The sequence below is a fragment of the Zootoca vivipara genome, chromosome 2 (assembly GCF_963506605.1).
Source record: "Zootoca vivipara chromosome 2, rZooViv1.1, whole genome shotgun sequence".
NCBI lineage: Eukaryota > Metazoa > Chordata > Lepidosauria > Squamata > Lacertidae > Zootoca > Zootoca vivipara.
The window spans coordinates 88926665-88946089 of NC_083277.1; the positions used below are offsets into that span (position 1 = coordinate 88926665).

General features: G+C 42.5%; 1 protein-coding gene across 1 annotated transcript; it reads left to right on the plus strand.

The window, feature by feature from the left end:
• Window positions 1–272: 272 nt before the first annotated feature.
• On the plus strand, window positions 273–9425 carry LOC118081477 (uncharacterized). Its single transcript, XM_035107961.2, has 4 exons — window positions 273–634; window positions 4703–5044; window positions 5712–5830; window positions 7248–9425. The coding sequence occupies exons 1-4, from the start codon at window positions 568–570 to the stop codon at window positions 7356–7358; spliced, it is 639 nt and encodes a 212-aa protein (XP_034963852.1). The 5' UTR covers window positions 273–567; the 3' UTR covers window positions 7359–9425.
• Window positions 9426–19425: the final 10000 nt, after the last annotated feature.

Consider the following 19425-nt stretch of genomic DNA (forward strand, 5'->3'; position numbering starts at 1 on the left):
ACTTGCACTTTGATGTGCTTTCGAACTGCTAGGTGGGCAGGAGCTGGGACTGAGCAACAGGAGCACCCCCCCCCCCCGTCGCGGGGATTCGAACCACCAACCTTCTGATTGGCAAGCCCTAGGCTCTATGGTTTAACTCGCAGTGCCATCCGCGTCCCTTTCTACACAACACTTAACAGGTGCACTATGGGAGCCTGTCCTCTTTTGCATCTGGCCTCCCTACTTCCTATAGCATCTAATATATGCACTATTGTGGCTGGGTGCTGGTCTACTTGAACAGCTGTGTACAAAAGCTTTGCCTTTGGAAAAACACGAGACTTGCAGCTGCCCAGACATATAAAACACAAACAATTCTGAACCCCGAGCCTTGAAAATGTTTCATTATCTACCGTATTTATTTTCTTACCCACATACTCATCACACTTACGAGCCCAACATGTCCCATGTGACTTGTGATGTGGTTAACATCAGTCCTCAGGGTTGCTGTGTTTTCAGTTCAGAATCTGTTCAGTCACTTCAGCGACAAGCCAGTTTTGCTGCACAGTTTTAAGAGAGACATTCTGCAAAATGCCCACTTGGGGGCTTGCCATGCATGTTCTCCTCCTGCTTTCCCATGGAACATCAGCCTTCAGTGGTAAGCATAATAAAATTATTGTTTTGTCTGGCTTTGTTGCATTGTATCTGTATCTGTGGCGGGGAGGGGTTGCCTCCTTAATTTCCCCCCTAAAGTCCTCCCCCTCCCCATTTCTGCAACATCCTACTGTTTCTTGGGACGTTTCTAGACTGTTGCTATTTTCAGATGGGATTCAGTCACATACCAGTAAATTCAGGTTGTGCAATTAAATTTGATTTGGAGCTCTTGTGCTCCCCCTGCTAAGAAAAACAAACAAACCTCCAGACATTTTGCTGAGGGAGGTGATGGAGAAATGCACTAAGCAGTGGGGCATAATATTTGCTTGATGTAATGTTCTCTAACCTCTCCACAAACAAATGCTCAAAAATACAACCGGCTTGCAAAAATTTCGAAAAATTATTAAGGTGAATGCTCATTTAAAAAGTTGTCTTGAAGTGAACTCAGAGCAGGGCTGGATTGAGGCAGCAGGATTCACAGGGGCAGGAGATCCCAATATGGATCCTTCTCTCCCCACTCTCATTCTTGATGTAGATCTTCAGCCCTCTTCTCCGGTGGGCAAAGGGACACCATTTAGTAGTTTGCCTCAGGTGCCAAAATGTATTGGGCTGGCCCTGCTTCAGAGGCTCCCTTTTGCCTACATAGCCATCATAACTCTTAAATTAATACAAGTGGAAACTGCTTATGTCTTTGAACTCTTGAAAAATAACATTATCCCCCACCCACCCAGGTCCCATGAATACCAAAATGTACAGTATATCAAATTTGAAATTCCCATTTTGAGATCTTTACATTTTTGAAGATTTTTGGATTTGGGAAATCATAATCTACATGGCCCAAATGTTTCCCTGCATACATGATGCCATTTACAGTGAATTTGCACGTTAATAATTTCCTACTAAAAAATCTCCCCCCGCCCCAGCTGCTATTTTGCACTCAAAGGTGGTGCTGATCATAAGCTATTGCAGGATTTGATGTGGGTCAGGTTCCAAATCAGGGTCATATAGCTGCTTTTTCTCAAAATAAAAGGAGTCAGTTGACAATATTTTCTGAAAAGTGTGTAGAAGGTAAAGTGCAGTTTGACCCTCTTCAGATCAAATGACCGAGGTAGGGTCAATTAACATGGCATTTGACAGGGATTTTTGTTTGGGTGTGTGTGTGTGTGTGTGTGTGTGTGTGTGTGTGCCTACTGCACAGCCAGTGAACAAAACACTGTTTGTGTCTGCGGAAAAGAAAAATACTGGTACAGGCAACGTTAACAATAGTATATTATTAATTTTGAAACCTGAGTGTATGAATGTAATTAGTGGCTACATGGTGGTTTAAGCTAAATTTATATATAAAAGATTAAGATACTGATAAACTCTCCTCAAAGCTCTCTGAGAACTAGTCCTCATCGTGTCTAATTTTCCCCTCCATAAATGTCGAGTTCTCAATGGGGGGGGGGAGATATCAAATATTCAAATGAAAACAGCAGGAAGCAGATCCTCATGTCTATGCAAAAAAAAAGTTATCTAAACAAAATGATTTTTGGCCGTATCTGAATAAGGTTGATGATGGGGTCTGGTAAGCTTCTCTGTGACGGTAGGCAGGGGGGGGGGTGGTTGACAGTTGTCAGGAACTATGCATTTTCTTATTAACATAATGTTATGGGTAGATGCTGAGAAATGTAAGTTTTCTGCAATGAAAACACTGCAGCAACAGTGCCCCGGTTTCCACATGCCACTAAATCATGGTTTACTAAACTATGCCTTAGAATTATGTGTGAACCATAGATTGGCTATGTTTGCTTACTGCCAGCTAAACCACAGTCTGAAACCATGGTTTGTTGTTGGTTTATGAACCTTGATTTGATGGTATATGTGAATTCGGCATGCTTTGTAAACCATGGTTTGTTTGACCCCTACACTCCAGACACTCACCAAACAACAAAGGCAAGAGCAGCTGTGAAACAAAAAAACTATAAAGAAAGAAGTTGTTGTTTATTTGCCAACTGTGATTAACTTTGTTAAACAAACCATGGCTAGGCATTATCCATGAAATTGGCCAGTGTGAATCCTTGGCATCTCCAGGTAGGGCTAAGAAACCCTGGAAAGTCGTTGTGAGTCAGTGTAGACCAGGGGTTGTCAACCTGGTCCCTACCGCCCACCAGTGGGCGTTTCAGGATTCTAGGTGGGCGGTAGGGGGTTCTGCGGCACAAGCTGAATCCTCTTTCCATCGAGCACCGGTGGGCGGTAAGGAAATTTTACCATCAAGAAAGATGCATTAGTGGGCGGTAGGTATAAAAAGGTTGACTACCCCTGGTGTAGACCAGGCATAGGCAAACTCCGGCCCTCCAGATGTTTGGGACTACAATTCCCATCATCCCTAGCTAACAGGACCAGTGGCCAGGGATGATGGGAATTGTAGCCCCAAACATCTGGAGGACCTGAGTTTGCCTATGCCTGGTGTAGACTAAAGTGGTTCAACCTGTGGCCTTCCCGCCAGATTCAAGAATAATAATCTTAAAACCTTAACCTTAACCATTTGTGTCATGGGTTGCTAACAAAAGTGCATACATCTATTTGTATATTAAATTTGTTTAATAATTAAATATATATAATTATATATATTTAATTATATATATAAAATTTTAAATATTTAATTAACTATTTAATTATATATATTTAATTAAATATTTTGTGTATATTAAATGATATTAAATATATTGTGAACGATATAATTCATGATGTGGAAATTTAATTCAGTGTGTGGGCCGCAGGTTCTGTGTTGAAGTACTCTTGAGTCCCAATTGGTATGAAAAGTTGGACTGCCCTCGTATAGACAATATTTCCCTAGATGTCTCAGTGGTCTGATTCAGTATAATGCAGCTTCCTAAATTTCCATGGGGGGGGGCAGTCTTACTACAAAGAGCCTGGACAAAGAAAAACATGCTCATACCTTTAAGTAGGCGCGCGCGCACACACACACACACACACACACACACACACACACACACAAGCATGTGTGGTAGGGACAGTCTTCCTGGATGAAGAAATAAAATAAAATAATAATCTCAAGTGGTAGGCATTTCTTTTGGAGGGGTGGTGGTGGTTCTCTTGCTCAAATTCTCCATTATTTTCTCTTAAAGGTCACATGCAGCAGATAACTCATTTCACACAACATTAGAATGCACACCCAGAAAAATGCTAAAACAACAACAAGCATTTTTTTAATTAAAAAATAAATAAACATCCCTGTGTTGTGTCCGTCTCCTGCAAACAGTGATATTTCAGGGGCTACAGACAATTGCAGACAAGCACATTCATATCTAAAACTCAAAAGCCGGCTGGTGGTAGTGAGGAAAATAATCTGATATCTCCAGGAACTAGTTGCAGTGTGAGTGCTGAATTCCCAGAAACAGTAGGACAGTCTGGAAAATTATGTATCCTCTCTATCTCCCGAGGAAGCCTCGGGAGAAATCGGGTTCACTTTGCATTTTAATACGAACCACCTGATTTGTGCTTCCCAAAACAGTGCACAAACTGAAACACTGGTATCCTTTGGAATTTGCATTTCCAAATTTTGCAGTGCAGTTCTGTAACCTAAATATTTGTGCAGAAAATTCCTTTATTAAGAAAACGTGCATTAAAATACATGCACTAAGGAAAATAACAAAATACACTGCAGAAATATACAAGCTGGGGAAAAGAACATACAAAAACGTGTTTATTAGGAGAAAGGCACCCAAAAATGTGGACAGATTTTCATGAGGACTTGGTTTCTGAAAGAATGCAAATGATGTAGAAATCTGGCAAATTGAACTTAAGGCTGAAATTGACCATGCTGTCCATTCCTACTCAAGAGTGAAAGGGCTTCCACCATTTCAGAAACTGATATTATTGTATCCGGTCTCAGCTCCTGCTGGTCTCAACATTTGAAACCTGGTGCAATCCATCATTCTTAAAACCCACTGAAGTCAATTGTGCAAGTGTGTAGATAAGTCCCATTATTTCACAGCAGTACGGCCAATATCTTCAGAGTCTCACCTGTCTGCTGTATGCCTGTCCCTCCCCTCCTTTTCCCTTTAAGTCACAGAAAACAAACCAGAGCTAATAGTTATCACTGCTGAGGAAGGGGAGTCTGTCAATATTACTTGCACGTTTGACCAACTGGCGATGTCGGGGCTGCATTTGAGACGGACACTTGTGAAAGCCATGGATGTGCTATATGTGAAAAAACATGGTCGACACATGACCAAAGCTGCTGAATATGAATCTCGCATGGAGTACTTTGAGCTGAAGAACGCATCGACGATAATGCTAAAGCATGTGAAGAAGAACGACAGTGATGGGTATTTGTGTGGGGGCACTCTGATAATTAACCAGGAGCCCAGGATAATGAATTTCAGCACTATCATCTTGGCAGTGAAAGGTGGGTCAGGAACAATCATTACTTCAACTGTTAGAGGGAATGGCAGAGCTATTTGTTGGCTACAAAGAGAAAAACAAGTATCTAGCAAAGTGTGTTTGTGCATTAACTAACTCATACCATCAGTGCAGTAAGTTGCCATGGACTGGCTGGATGCAGAGGAGTTCTGGGAGGCACCAACTGGGGAATCCCCAAGGGAACCCACAGTGGAAGAAGGCTCAGAGCCAGGGGGTTGTTGGGGGGTGGGGCGGACGATAAATGGTCAGAGGGAGAAGTGGGAGCAGGCTGGGAGAAGGACGTGTCAGAAGCTGAAGAAGCAACAGGGTTTAGTGGACAGGAAGAGGCTGTGGCAGAGGGCAGGGGAGGAGGGGGCCCAGGAGATATAGATGAGGCAGAATTCAGGGAGTCTCCCTCTTCTGGATGATGCCCTTAACTCTTTAAGTACAGTACAGATACAGTACAGTAATGTTAATTAAACAAACATTAATTCTTCTATTCATGATGGTGATAGACATTTATATCTTAGGGCATGTTTGGAGAAAAAAAAATGTAAATGGCAAGACTTACATCCACAACCCCAGCATAGCAATTGGGTTCCTGATTTGCTCTTCTTCACCATAGGCTTGTATGGAAAGTAACAAAACATGTTCCTCTCTTTCTATCTCTAAAGAGGCCTCAGCTATGAAGCTAATCGAGTGTCCTTCGTTTCTCTGGGTGCCATATATCCTTATCTTCATGTCACTGCTCTTGCTGTTTGGACTGGGATATTTTATCCTATCTCGTATAGATGTGAGTATGACTAACACTTTCCATTATGTTAGCTGAGTTCCATCAGTCTTCCAGCCTTCCTCCTAAAAGATTTGCACCTCATTGAGGAAATATTCCAAAGTATATAGCATCAGATTCTCTCCCCACCTCCCCATAATTGCTAAATTGTTGGCATAATATTGTGCTTCTTCATGGGTCTGTATGAAAGAGATGGTCTCCTGGACTCAGTATCATAGTTATTTCAGGACTGAATGGGCTCACACAATCTCAGTGCTGAAAAGAAAAGAAAAAGACTGAAGATTCAAAACTACATCAAAGCATGTTGACAGACTGAATATGCAGAATTATCCCAATTTAACAGAATCGACAAGCACATTAATGACTTTTCCTCTGCAATAATTAAAGCTGAGTAATACCAGTGATGACTTTACCTAAAAGATAGGTGCTCCCATGATAGCTCTCCCCCCCCCCAATTGATGCCATCCACAACAATGTAGGCTTGTCCGAGCAGTTTTCTGCTTGATCCACACTTTCTAGACATGGATCCAAGTGGTTCTCCCCTTGCCTGCTCCTTTCCCAGGGAAACCTGACTCTTCAGCTCTCAGTTGGAGCAAACATCAACCTGGTGAAAATCTGAATTGCCGTTTGTTCCTAGCACGGTTTTCCCTAGAGGAAGGCAGCAGGACAAGAGGAAGTGTGGAGAAGCCCTGTATCTCTGAAAACATAGGTAACATTCATCCTAAATGGTTGCATTCCTGAGTTTCCCCCGCAGAGTTATTCTGTGGCATAGGAAAATGAGAAGCTGCCTTATACTGAGTCAGACCATTGGTCCATCTGGTTCAGTTTTGCCTACACTAGCTGGCAGCAGCTCTCTGGGGTTTCAGATGGTGATCCTTTTCAAACCTACCTGCAGATGCTGGGGATGGGACCAAGGACCTTCTGCATGCAAAGTATTTGGCCTCCCGGAGCAACGCCTGCTGCCCCTGCTTCCAAGTGCTAATGTATCACAATCCTGTGCAGGCCTGGCTCTAGGGGTAGTCTCGGTGGCAGGAGGGCCGGCAGGAGGGCGCTGTGCGGCGCCCTACCGGCTTGAGACGGGCCTGATCCTGTGATAAATTTTGCTTCCATTACAAATGCAGCCAAATACTTTCAGCTGTGAGTTGCCTAGTGCTAGTGTTTCAAAGTCTTTGTCAGTTGAACCAGGCTTCTCCAGACTGGTGCAGATGTCTTCAAGCTGTTATAGTAGTGATCTGTATCTCTGTTTGGGTACAGAAAAGGCCAAAGCTCCCCTTTTCTATACCCTATTTTTTCCAACGCACTGGGTATCAGATCAACACATGCCTATCCCTCCCCTTATCAATACTGACTCCAGCCCTTTGGGATGGATCCTTGTGAGCAATGCATATTAATTGCTGCCTGCTTTCCCTCCCTTTAACAGATCAAGAAATTCTGCAACAAAGGAAAGGCAGCAGAAACACAAAATATGGTCTATGAAGACATGACGTGCAGCCTGAGGCACAACACTGTGAATAATGTGTATAATAATTAGAAGTGATCTCTTGCCAGATGGAATAATCCTGTCATTCCCAGACCCAGCAAAATACACTGCTGCAATATTTACTGCACACAATGAATAACAAAGCTGGAATCTGCTAAGATTCAAGATCAATTATTATGATTATAACCACTTTAATTGAAGGAAGCACAAGTCACTGGAAAAAAAGGCATTTAAATAATACTTTAAAATTAAACTTTTAAGCAAGACCCTGCTTACCTAATAACCCCTTTGCCACTCCCCCTTTCCTGACACCAGACCAACCCTGCTTCTCTTTACACCCAAACAACCCATTCACTTTACACATCACTCTCTCACAGCTCACCCCAATCCCTGTCCTCACAGCTCTTCCAAACCCTCTTTTTAAGGAGTGAGGCACATGCTTCAGAATGTGGTCTGCAAAACCTCCCACTCTCCTTTAATCAGCTCACATGGGAGGGCTGCCCCCCACGCTGCTTGGTGTTTTATTTTTGCTTGCTTGCTGTTTTGTAGTCATGATGGAGTTGCAGCATTATGAAAGCCTTATAAATGTATAGTAAGAAGTGTATTTTTAGACATTTGCATAGGTTTTTTGACTTTGTGATTTTTTTGTTTCCTACAACATAATTCCCCAGGGTTTGATACTGTGTATTTGACTCCCGATAAAAAGTGCGCTAACAAGACTTCTAAGTTTATGAGTATATAGGAATTTAGGAAGCTAACTTTTACTGAGTCAGACCATTGGCCCATCTAGTTCAGAAGTGTCTATGTCTGGTAGTGTCTTTCCTGGTTTTCAGATAGCAGTCTCTAACAGACCTACCTGGAGATGCCAAGGATTATACCTCCGACCATCTGCACACAAAGCAATGGTCCTTTCCTCAGGCCTTTGTTGCCAGAATGAGCAATAAAAATTTCAATCAAGAATGTGCTATAAACATTTCATTCAATCTCCATCAAAAGGTATTTTTTGAGGCATCTCTCACCACAGAATATCCTCCTTGCACAATTTTGGTTTACATTCCAACACTGACATTTCCTAATGTTACCATACATCCTAGAAAGACAAGAAGGTATGTGGTGTGCACTTGTACAACAAATGTTCTTACCAGTCGATGAGATTTCTCCTCCTACTGTCTTCCAGCTGCCATGATATTCATGGGTTTCTCTACTCCCCCTTCTGGGACTAGTCATCCTAGGAGTTTGTTTATTTATACTTTCTTACAACCCACTCATGGGTTAAACCACAGAGCCTAGGGCTTGCTGATCAGAAGGTCAGCGGTTCGAATCCCTGCAACGGGGTGAGCTCCCGTTGCTTGGTCCCAGCTCCTGCCCACCTAGCAGTTCGAAAGCACATCACAAAGTGCGAGTAGATAAATAGGGACCGCTCCGACGGGAAAATAAACACCGTTTCTGTGCGCTGCTCTGGTTCGCCAGAAGCAGCTTTGTCATGCTGGCCATATGACCCGGAAGCTGTCTGCGGACAAACGCCGGCTCCCTCGGCCTATAGAGCGAGATGAGCGCCGCAACCCCAGAGTTGGACACAACTGGACCTGATAGTCAGGGGGCCCTTTACCTTTACCTTTACAACCCACTCATGTCACCTGAGGTTCCACACATGCCTTGGAATTCTGTTGTTATCATACTTTGACCTGGCAAGCCTATTGGTAATCTGGTTTATGATTAGATTATGTATTATGTTGTTGTTGTTTGTTGTTGTTTAGTCGTTTAGTCGTCTCCGACTCTTCGTGACCCCATGGACCATAGCACGCCAGGCACTCCTGTCTTGCACTGAGATTATGTATTATACCCTGTACTTTTTTCTCCATGTCTGTCTTCCAGCAAATACTATGGTAACTTGAATGCCAGTTAAATGAATGAGCGACAGTAATTCTTGGAAAGCTTGCATAACTGTTTACTTGGGGGATGCATGAACGACATAGCTGGGCAAGCACAGAAAGGTATGGGCTGATTAAAGTTTCTGCCCATACATGATGGCCATTATTCAAAAACTGGGTTAATGTAAGATTTGTAGGAACAAGTTTTGGTATAACAGGTGAAGTCTTCAGTCTTTTAATAACTAAATAAATGCATTCATGAAGAATGGAAAATGATTTATCTTTTTTTAAAATGGTAAACAAATAAATCATAGTATTTTATAATACTTACAAGGGGCTGTTCCCTTGCTAGCATTGCTTGCCAACTCTTTGTTCCCCTCCCCTGTATCAACAAGGGGAACATGGATGCAGCATCAATTGAGGAGGGGGACACAAAAAGGAGACTTTCTCCCTTTCGTTCCCCTTCCTCCTGCATCAGCAGCTGAAAGGATCACTGTGGGGCAGGCCTGTTATGCCTGTTCCTTTGCAGTGCAGGGAGCTGCCTGGTGATGGTGGAAGAAGATGCAGCGGCACAGGAGGCAGGGCATTTGGCCTCAGGTGGCAAAATGTCCTGGGCTGGTGCTGGTGCTCAGAGATCTTAGGAACACTAGAATTTCTGTAAAGTGAAGGGGTTGGAACACAGAATGGGAGCCTTATGTATGGCACATCTTTTGGTGAGCAAACAGCCTAGCAAGGTGTGCAGGTGCTGTGCACTCTAATGACAGGCTTGAGCAACACTGAGCAAAACAAGCTTCCTGGGTTCAGAGCCACTGAGAAGACCACAGACCCCACTCTCTTGCAAATGCTCCCGTCTATAGCACACTCTTTTTGCTCAGGAAATGCACTGGTGGGGGGCAGCTGCAGTGTGGTTGAGAGACATTTAAAAGGTTGTTTTGACACCTGGACTGAAAGATGGTTTAGAAAAATAATAATCAGTGGCTGGATCTAGACACATCAAAGAAGCGTTTCAGTTTAAAGCCATTGTAAATTTAAACAGGGAAAACAGGTAGAGAAAAATGGGACTCCACGTCGTCATCTGGTGGCACAAAGTTATATCACACATACAACACATATAAATCACGTTTTTTTCTTACCAGTCTAGCTGAGTCCAGTGTGATATTTGGCTGGCTGAGTGTATACTTTAAAAATCCATTTCGGTTTCTAGATTGCAAAGAGTGTAGTAACTCATTGCTTATTTATTTAAAGTATTTCTATAACACCCATAAGTAACATTACTGGAACAAAATATAAAAAAACTCCTTCCAGCAGCACCTTAGAGACCAACTAAGTTTATCTGAAGAAGTGTGCATGCACACGAAAGCTCATACCTATGACAAACTTAGTTGGTCTCTAAGGTGCTGCTGGAAGGAATTTTTTTTATTTTGTTTCAACTACGTCAGACCAACACGGCTACCTACCTGTAACTATTACTGGAACAGTTTGCAAAAAAAAAAAGCACTGTAAATTTGAACAAAAGCTGCACAATTTTAAAAGCAGCTGGCAGAATTTAAATGACACCTGAAAAGCTCAGGAAAATAAAAAGGTCGTCACCTGGGGCAGATAAGGGTATAACGTAAGTGGCAGATAAAGTGGCAGATAAAGGGAGAGCATTCTGCATCTGTGGTGTCACCAATGAAAAGGCCACCTGCCTCTCCTAAGATAGCAGAGGCACCTTCATGTTGAAGCTCTTCAAGCCTCCGTTCGTGGTGAGATACATGAGCTTCAAGTTAGAAATGCTACATTGCAAACTTGGCCTCAGATGTTACCCCGGAATTTGTGTGAATTGTTTGGTGGGTTTCCATGTGGACAGATGTGGATTCATATTCCTGGAAGCAGAGAGCTTCCAGTGTACATCTCACATGCTTATTTCTGGTACTAAGTGAATACCTTTTTGTTCACCCAGGCCTTCTAAATATGTGCTTCAAAACAACCCCTAGGCTGCTGTTTTAATGTGCTTGTAAAAAACAAAACCCAAACCCTAATGATCACTTAGTGTGGTGTTATGATGAACTCTATCTGGTTTTATTGCATCCCTTCTACAGAAAAGTTTTACATAGTTCATGGTCAAGATGCCAAGGAAAACAACAAAGGTAAAAAAGCAACAGCCCAACATAACATAGCTTTAAAACAAGACATTAGATTGTATAATACCATAGCAAAAATTTCCCAGTGTAAATGGCCTTCACGGTCCCTTTCGACTCTAGAATTCTATATTCTAAGTGTCTCTGGCTCCAGATGTCACTGCACAATTCTACATTACCATTGAAGATTAATAGTTCACTGTATATGTCACGTAGCATATAGGACAATTGTTAGCAATAGCATCTGCGCAATGCACTTTTAGAAGAGGTGGTGATGGCCATTAGCTTAAGTGATATCCACACTATACAAGCACATGACTTCCCCCAAAGAATTCTGGGAAGTGTAGTTTACCCTGGACAGAGCTATGATTCAAAGCACCCTTAACAGCATAGCTGTCAAGTTTTCCCTTTTCTCACGAGGAAGCCTATTCAGCATAAGGGAATTTCCCTTTTAAAAAGGGAGAACTTGACAGCTATGCTTAACAGTGCTATTTTTCTAGAAAAAGGGATGCCAGAACTCACCATGAATACCTCCCTTGTTCTCTTCTAATAGCAATGGCACCTATTTGAGAGGTGCTGGAACTGAGTTAAAAAACTTCAGTTCCCGGGGACTTCCGGTTCGCTGCAGTGGCAATGGCTGGTGCTCCGTGTCGTCCGCTTAAGGGACGTCATGGTCCTAGCTGTAAGGACATTTGGGGGTGTGCGCCAGGGCTAGGTAACTGGACCTGATGGGAGCTGGGAACCAACAACATTTGGAGGGCATCACATTGGCTATCTAGGATTTATGGCTCTCAGACACTGTGGATATAAGGAACCTTCAAAGACAGAAACACCAAATGTTGGAAAGCAACTGCAAGAAAGGGTTACTGTGCCGAAGCCTTGCTTGTGAGCCTCCTACAAGAATCTAGCTGACTGCTGTGGGGAAAACCATAGTAGACTAGGTGGAGTTTGGCAGGATCCAGCAGGGGTACTCTGATGTTGTTGTGTGGGGAGAAAGTGCCACAAAGCAAGACTGGTTTGCAGTCCCCACATATCCACAACCTGTGGGAGACAATAAACCACTGTGGCCATTGGATTCAGATTGGATAGACTCATGAAAAGGAAAATTTAAAAAATGTGATGTTGAATCGGATGAGAAGGGCTGTACAGTATTATATGCAGCACCCTAGGTAGGACTTTGGAAATAACAGTGAAGAGAAATTCTGTAACTTTCAATCATTTTGAAAGTTGGCAATCATTTTCTCAAGGTTTTTCTCTGCTGTTGAGTCAAAACAGTCTACACAATCAAATCAGTAACCTTAAAAAAAAGCATCCTGAAAGTTTAGTCAATAGAGACAAGTTGTTAACCACAGTAACCAAACACTCTGGGGATTGAACAATTGTTCATGGTTTGGAGATAGGTTGTGTGTACATACTATACCTTTAAAACACATTCTTTCCCTCAAAGAATTTTGGGCACTGTAGTTTTCTCCTCACAGAGTTACAATTCCCAGCAACTCTTAACAAACTACAGTGCTCAGAATTCTGGGGGCGGGGGGGGGGGGGGAGAGAGAGATGTGCTTTGAATGAATAGTATGTCAGAGAGAATGAAAAATACATGTTGACATGGCTCTGAGAAAATCCAGTATCAGTTATGTCAAAAGATTTCCTACAAAGAATGCTCTTAACACAAGCTGCATGTTTGTTTCCTTTTATAAAAAGTATTTGAAAGCAAACCATGATTGTTGCTGCTCCTCTAAGGCACTCTTTGTGCTTCTCTAGCTGGCTATAGGCACACCTTTTCCGTGGTCTCATGACGGTACCGGTGGTCTTTGTGGTGGGAGAGAAAGGGCTGGGCTGTTCGCTCCAGAGGCCCTTCAAAGAGTTATTTTTAAAGCTCAGTTTACCTGCCAATATATAGCAAAGCTCAGGCTCACCAGCTCACTAACTCACAAGGGGGAAATGCATATAAATATTCATTTCTGCTCAGACTTTCTTGCAGGGATGAGTCAGTGATAAAAAGCAGAGGGGCTGGTGTGTGTGCTCACTTCTTCCCTCAAGTGGTAGGATCCAAACAGTGAGCTGGCAGCTGGAAAGAGATGCTTGAGACAAGGAATGCTCTCCCTTTCTGATGTACTGTACTTGTTTCTGCATTGATACACCTAGGGTAATACTGTTTAAGATGTCTAATTGAAGCTACAGACTTGTATATTCAATAAATAACCTTTCTATTTCACCGTTTATAAAATCATAGAATTGTAGAGTTGGAAGGGACCTGAAGGTTTCCTCCTGAAAGTCAGTTAATGATGTAGACAGGTGCATTTTACAAGGTATTGCAACCATTCCTCTCTCGTTGAAGAACAACTTTCTATTTGATGCTTAACTAAAGGTATTTCCATAATGTCTTTGTTTTCTGGTGGGATTCAACCACATACTGGCAAATTCAGATCATGCAATTATCTGGACCCACCACATTATGCCTGCACAGAAACTCTCAGTCCATCCTAGGTGCTCCAGACAAGCTGTTTGTTAATGAGAATTCATCCTGATTAGATGACACTGTCTATAATGGGCATTCATTCTGAGCGGGGAGGTTAGATGATGAGAACTGAATGCAAGCCACGCTACTGATACACCCAGGCACTCAATTAAGGTCTCAGTCCCAGAAGGTTCCCAATCGTCCCTTTGCAGACACCTTCACCTGACCCACATGTGACATCAGGAGCTGTCAGGTGACTGACAGGTGAGTGTGGCTGGAGGAGAATGGTTTTGTAGTGCAAATTACCTAGGAGTCTGGCAGCCCTAATTTGGTCTGTGGGCCAGAGGTTCCCTATACCTGTATTACAGCATAAGCTTTCACATGTGTAAGAAGTTGGAGTTAAACAGTAGTGGAATGCAAAAAGTACAGCCTGTGGCAATTAAAATAGAGCTCAAACATGTTCAAAATAAGTGCAGGGACCCTTCCAAAGAGTGGTCACTGGCAGCAAGTAGCTACAAGGGCCAAATAGGAACCTCCACATTGAAAGGTAATATGAATTTCATCACCAAAAGTTGGAGACAAATTCCCTGGCCTATGTCTTGCTTATTTTGTTAGTTGCAGTTGGAACTAGTGTGCTGGCAGAGCAAGTGTTCTGCTATGTGTATAGCTCTTTGTTTTTGTGTGTGTTGTTGTGTGTTTTAAAGCCTAAAGAGTCATTTGTGGTGTTGATAGCAGAGCTGTGGTTATGTGACATTTTGTCTTCTTTGAAATGTGGCATTTTATCAGAAAGGCCGCTGCAGATCACTTACCACAACTATCGTCTTGGGTCATTCAGTACGATGTGAGCAGAGTCTTGTGTGGGTGGACTGAATATTAATTAAAACTTTTGACATGAAAGGAAGGTATGTGTGCTCTCACCAAAGTGAGTTTAACTAAGTTGTTTTGGCCTAACCCTCCCTGTAATCCCCTTTAGACATTGCACACACATTTATGTCATGTCTTCACATCTTAATTGGCATGGAAACATGGGCAATCATTGAAACAAGCATGTTGTGGGCTATATACACATTTTTAAATGTCCATGTGCAGACATCAAGGAAACTTCATTGATCCAGGTTCCCCAATCATTTGCAAGGTGGTAATTAAAGATGGATGCATGTAAACAGGGACTTAATGTTCATGTGTTATGTACGGTATTTGCTGCTCAAAATACCAGCATGACATTTATATTTTCTGCAGCAAACCATAAAGAGTAGAATGGACCTTACCTTTTGTTAACCCCAACTTGTGAAAATTTCAAATGCGAAACTTTCCTGGTCTTATATCTGCCAACATTTGCTGTCTTTTAAAATGCAGCAAATTTGCACACAACAACCATCCACACATGGAAATGCATTAAACAAAAACCTGTTGGTTTGAAAACCTGCATTGTATTGCATTGCAATTAATATAGGCTATGTTTCATGTACAGTGGAACCTCGGTTTACGCCTACCTCCATTTATGAACGCCTCTGTTTACGAACGCCGCGGACCCGGAAGTGTTTACATCCGGGTTCCATGGTGCTCAGATGCGCAGAAGCAATCTGCGCAGTGCACATGTGCGCAGAAGCGCTCTATCGGCGCTTCGCGCACGCACGGAAGTATGCCTTCGGCAAGCAAACGCCTCGGCGAGCGAACGCCTCCATGGAACGGATTGCGTTCGCAAACCGAGGTACCACTGTACACAACTATAAATAATTGTACCTTAAACTCTTAGCAAAGAAAAAAAACTGCATTGCAAAGCAACATGGTAACAAACCAAGTTTGCTGTCATTTCACATGGACACAATTGTTGCCAACTACAACATGCGAAGTGAATGGTAGCACTCTGCAACAAATTAAAGAGGAAGGATAAAATGAAATGCATACGTGTCAATAGCTCAACAAACCAAAATGCAGGCAAGAAAGAAAAACACTCAAATGAAAGTTAAGTTGCTTCAGCTGTGGCTAGATGTGCGCAGTGCAATATGCTTTATTTAGGAACACAGGAAACTGCTGCTTTATACCAAGTCAGACCACTGGCCCATCTAGCACAGTATTGCCTATACTGACTGGCAGCAGCTCACCCGGGTTTCAGGAAGGAGACATTCAAAACATTACCTGGAGATGCGAAGGATTCAACCTGGGACCTTCTGCATGCCAAGCAGATGTCCTGGCACTAAGCTACAGTCCATTCCCTCCACTTAGATCTTTCCTTTTGTAAAGTTTTGGTTGCAACTTAAAATGATGAACTAAATCAAACTTAATATAATGTGGGTTGTGAAGAAACAGGATTTTAAATTTAATACATATCATTTTGTGTGAATTTTTAATACCCAAGGTGGGAACCATGGCCCCGGCTCTCCACGGGCATGAGGACTAGAGGCTATATTTTAAAAATAAGACTTTCTCAGGGTCACAAAGATAAGGCTAATTGCCCAGCCCTAAATATAGGTATCCAGAGCTCTGCCTCTGACAACAGAGGAGTAGATTCAATATATTTTATGGACCCTGGGATACCTTCCAAGGAACTATAGATTACATCCTCAGTGTACTTCATCCCTTAAGGTCAAAACTCAGGATTTAGCCATGGAGATAGGGACAAGAGGAAAGGGAAAGGGTGAAGGATGGGATATTAGGGATCACTCTCCCTCCCTGCTTTATTGCAGAACAGAACCACAAGGTAATGCATTTCTCAAACAAATCATACTTTGTTATGAAAATTTTACTTGCCATTCAAAAAAAAAATTACTTCTTATTAACTCAAATCCCCTAGAAGTTGATGGAAGATTGGCAAAAGCTATGAAACAGCATGAGATGGCTTAATCTCCATTAATGCCTTTGCAAAAAAATAAAAAATAAAAATAAAATCTTCCTCTGTGAGATTGGAGGAGACTTTCATTTAATGAAATAATTAATTAAAACATTTATTAAGGCTTTAACAATTGAGCTAGCTGTAGATACTCATCATTTACTGAACTGAAAAAATCTGTAATAAATAAGGTTTTCCCTCTTCTATAATCAAATGTGGCATAATTAGCCAATACTGAAAGAGGCGTTATAATAAATACATTGAAGAAGACTTGCCCTTATAATTAAGAGTTAATCAACCAATTCCTGCATGTTCATTTAATAGCTTGATTATTTCTACATCTATTTATTAAGGATTAAAAACTAGTCACAAATACTTAAATCCCTATGTATTAAATATGTGTTTCATTTTCAAATGCTATTTAATATCCAATAATAAGCTGATTAAATCTAAATGGGATACATGCTAGAGAACTTGGGTTTTATGCATGTGAACCTTCCATCTGGTTTATTCCCTCTCTGAGGGCTGCATGTCGCAGCACAGCTTTAAGACCTTTAATGAAATCCATCTACAGTACAGAAGCCCGCAGCTCTGCTTTGGAATCTCTCTGACAACAGCATCAGTGGAGAAGCCACAGCAGGGATGGGGAACCCGTGGCTCCCCAGAAGCTGCTGGACTACCAACTCCCATCAGCCCTAACCATTGGCCATGCTGGCTGGAGCAGGTGCCAGTTGTAGTCCAACAATATCTGGATTGCTGTGGGTCTCCCACCCCTGAGCTACAGAATTGGCTCCACAGCCACTAAATTTGGTGTGCTATGGAAACCTCGTGGCCAAGCTGATGCAAGGACCTACTCATGTTGCCACTTCAGAAAACAACAATATGTCAAGAGAGGACATGCCAGAACTTGGAGCTTAGTCCAGGGGAGTTCTCCTCTGAAGAGGAGAAGAGAACCTTAAAAGGGAGAGGCCCACAAGGGCCTTGAAGATGTCCCTCAGTATTTAGCACCTGGACAACACAATGAGAGACACACTGGTCAGTCACAGTCACTTGATAAGGAAGAGTGGTAGGAGCCCCCCCCCACAAAAGCCCCCCAAAGAAGGCACAGAAGATAACTTAGATCCCAGATCCTGGTGGTGGGACACTGAGGGGCAGTCTGCAGAAGGGATGAGCTGGCAGGTACTAGAAGCAATCAAGAGGCATCAGGAAAAAGGAGGATCTTCCAGGACAGGGTTAGAGGCTGAGAGTTACAGTGTGAACACAGACTCATGGAGGAGTCAGAGATTGGCCCTGCTGTGCAGCAGCAGGACAGCCCCAGACCTGCTGGCTCACCTCTGACACCTTGATTGAGGAGAGTCCTGAGCAACGGGCTAAACAGGCCAAGAGGAGGCGCTCGCCCCCTTGACACAGCCTTCATCTGCTTAGGATGGATCCAGAGTGAAAGGCTAGTGAGGGAATGATGGAGCTAATGGTCAGCTGCATCAGCGTCAAAGGCAAACCAGAGTACTGTTAATAAAAAGCTACTGTAATTGAATTCTGTGCCTGCCACGTGTGTGCCTGCCCTGTGGTTGACATGGCTCCTTGACAGCTTCTTGACAGTCACTGGTCATGATTTTCCCACTATGGTGAGGTGTCTTGCATTTCTACTTCAGTTATAGTTGTTCTTTCTAAATATCATTGCAATAATGTCCCTGTGGAACACCCTCCCACCAGATGTCAAAGAGAAAAACAACTACTGTACCAGACTTTTAGAAGACATCTGAAGGCAGCCCTGTTTAGGGAAGCTTTTAATGTTTAATAGATTATTGCGTTTTAATGTTCTATTGGAAGCTGCCCAGAGTGGCTGGGAAAACTCAGCCAGATGGGTGGAGTAATAATAATAATAATAATAATAATAATAATAATAATAATAAGTTGTTGTTGTTGTTGTTGTTGTTGTTGTTGTTGTTGTTGTTGTTATAGCATTGATGAGTCTCGGCTGAAGCTCAGGTCTAGCAGTGATGCAGTGCTCAGCTAGTAGCCCAAGCCCTCCCATCTATCAGACCTATTCAGTGATAGTCAGTGGATCATTTGTTTGGTTGCTTAACAGGATTTATTATACCACTTAATCATCAAAACCTCTCAGAAGTTTGCGTAAAATGTTACTCAGTGGGTGCAGGATGCTATCTTGTTGGACAACCAGGAACTGGTTCATAATATGAGCAAAAGTTGAAAGAATGTTTTGTTGAGAGAGGGTAAATTGAAGGGGAGTGAACAGGTGGATTTTGAAAAGCTTGACAATTTTCGGTGAATCTGGTTGGTCTAGAGAAACAGGTAAAGACGTTTTACGCCTGTAACCGAGGAAAGAATACACAGCATGGTTGTTGAAAGCCTGTAAAGAAAACAAATAGTATATTATCTTCCACACTACAGGAAGCTATTACAGTCATTAATTCCTTTCCTTGGGGAACCCTGGGAATTCTGTAAGGAGAATTTTCAGCACGGCTGAGAATGGGAGAGATTGTGACAGCAAAAATAACATAAAGCCACACATATCTCTAGACAAGCAATAAGAAATGCACCCAGGAAATTTGTGGAATCCTTTTTATCAGGAGCCTGTGTGGACATTATCAGATAATAGGCTGTATTTCATAAATTGTTCTATAGCGAGTCAAGAGAAAAGCATTGGAGCCCCTCCAAGTATAGTGGGCACTCACTCTTGTACCTGGGAAAAGTCTCTTCCCCAGTGTTGAGGAGGGAAAAAAGTAAAACCAAGAGAAGGGTGTTTCCTTAAATTAGATAGCATCTCTTCCTTAACTCTGCCACAGCTTTAAAAAGGGGGGGGGGGTTGAACTTGGGA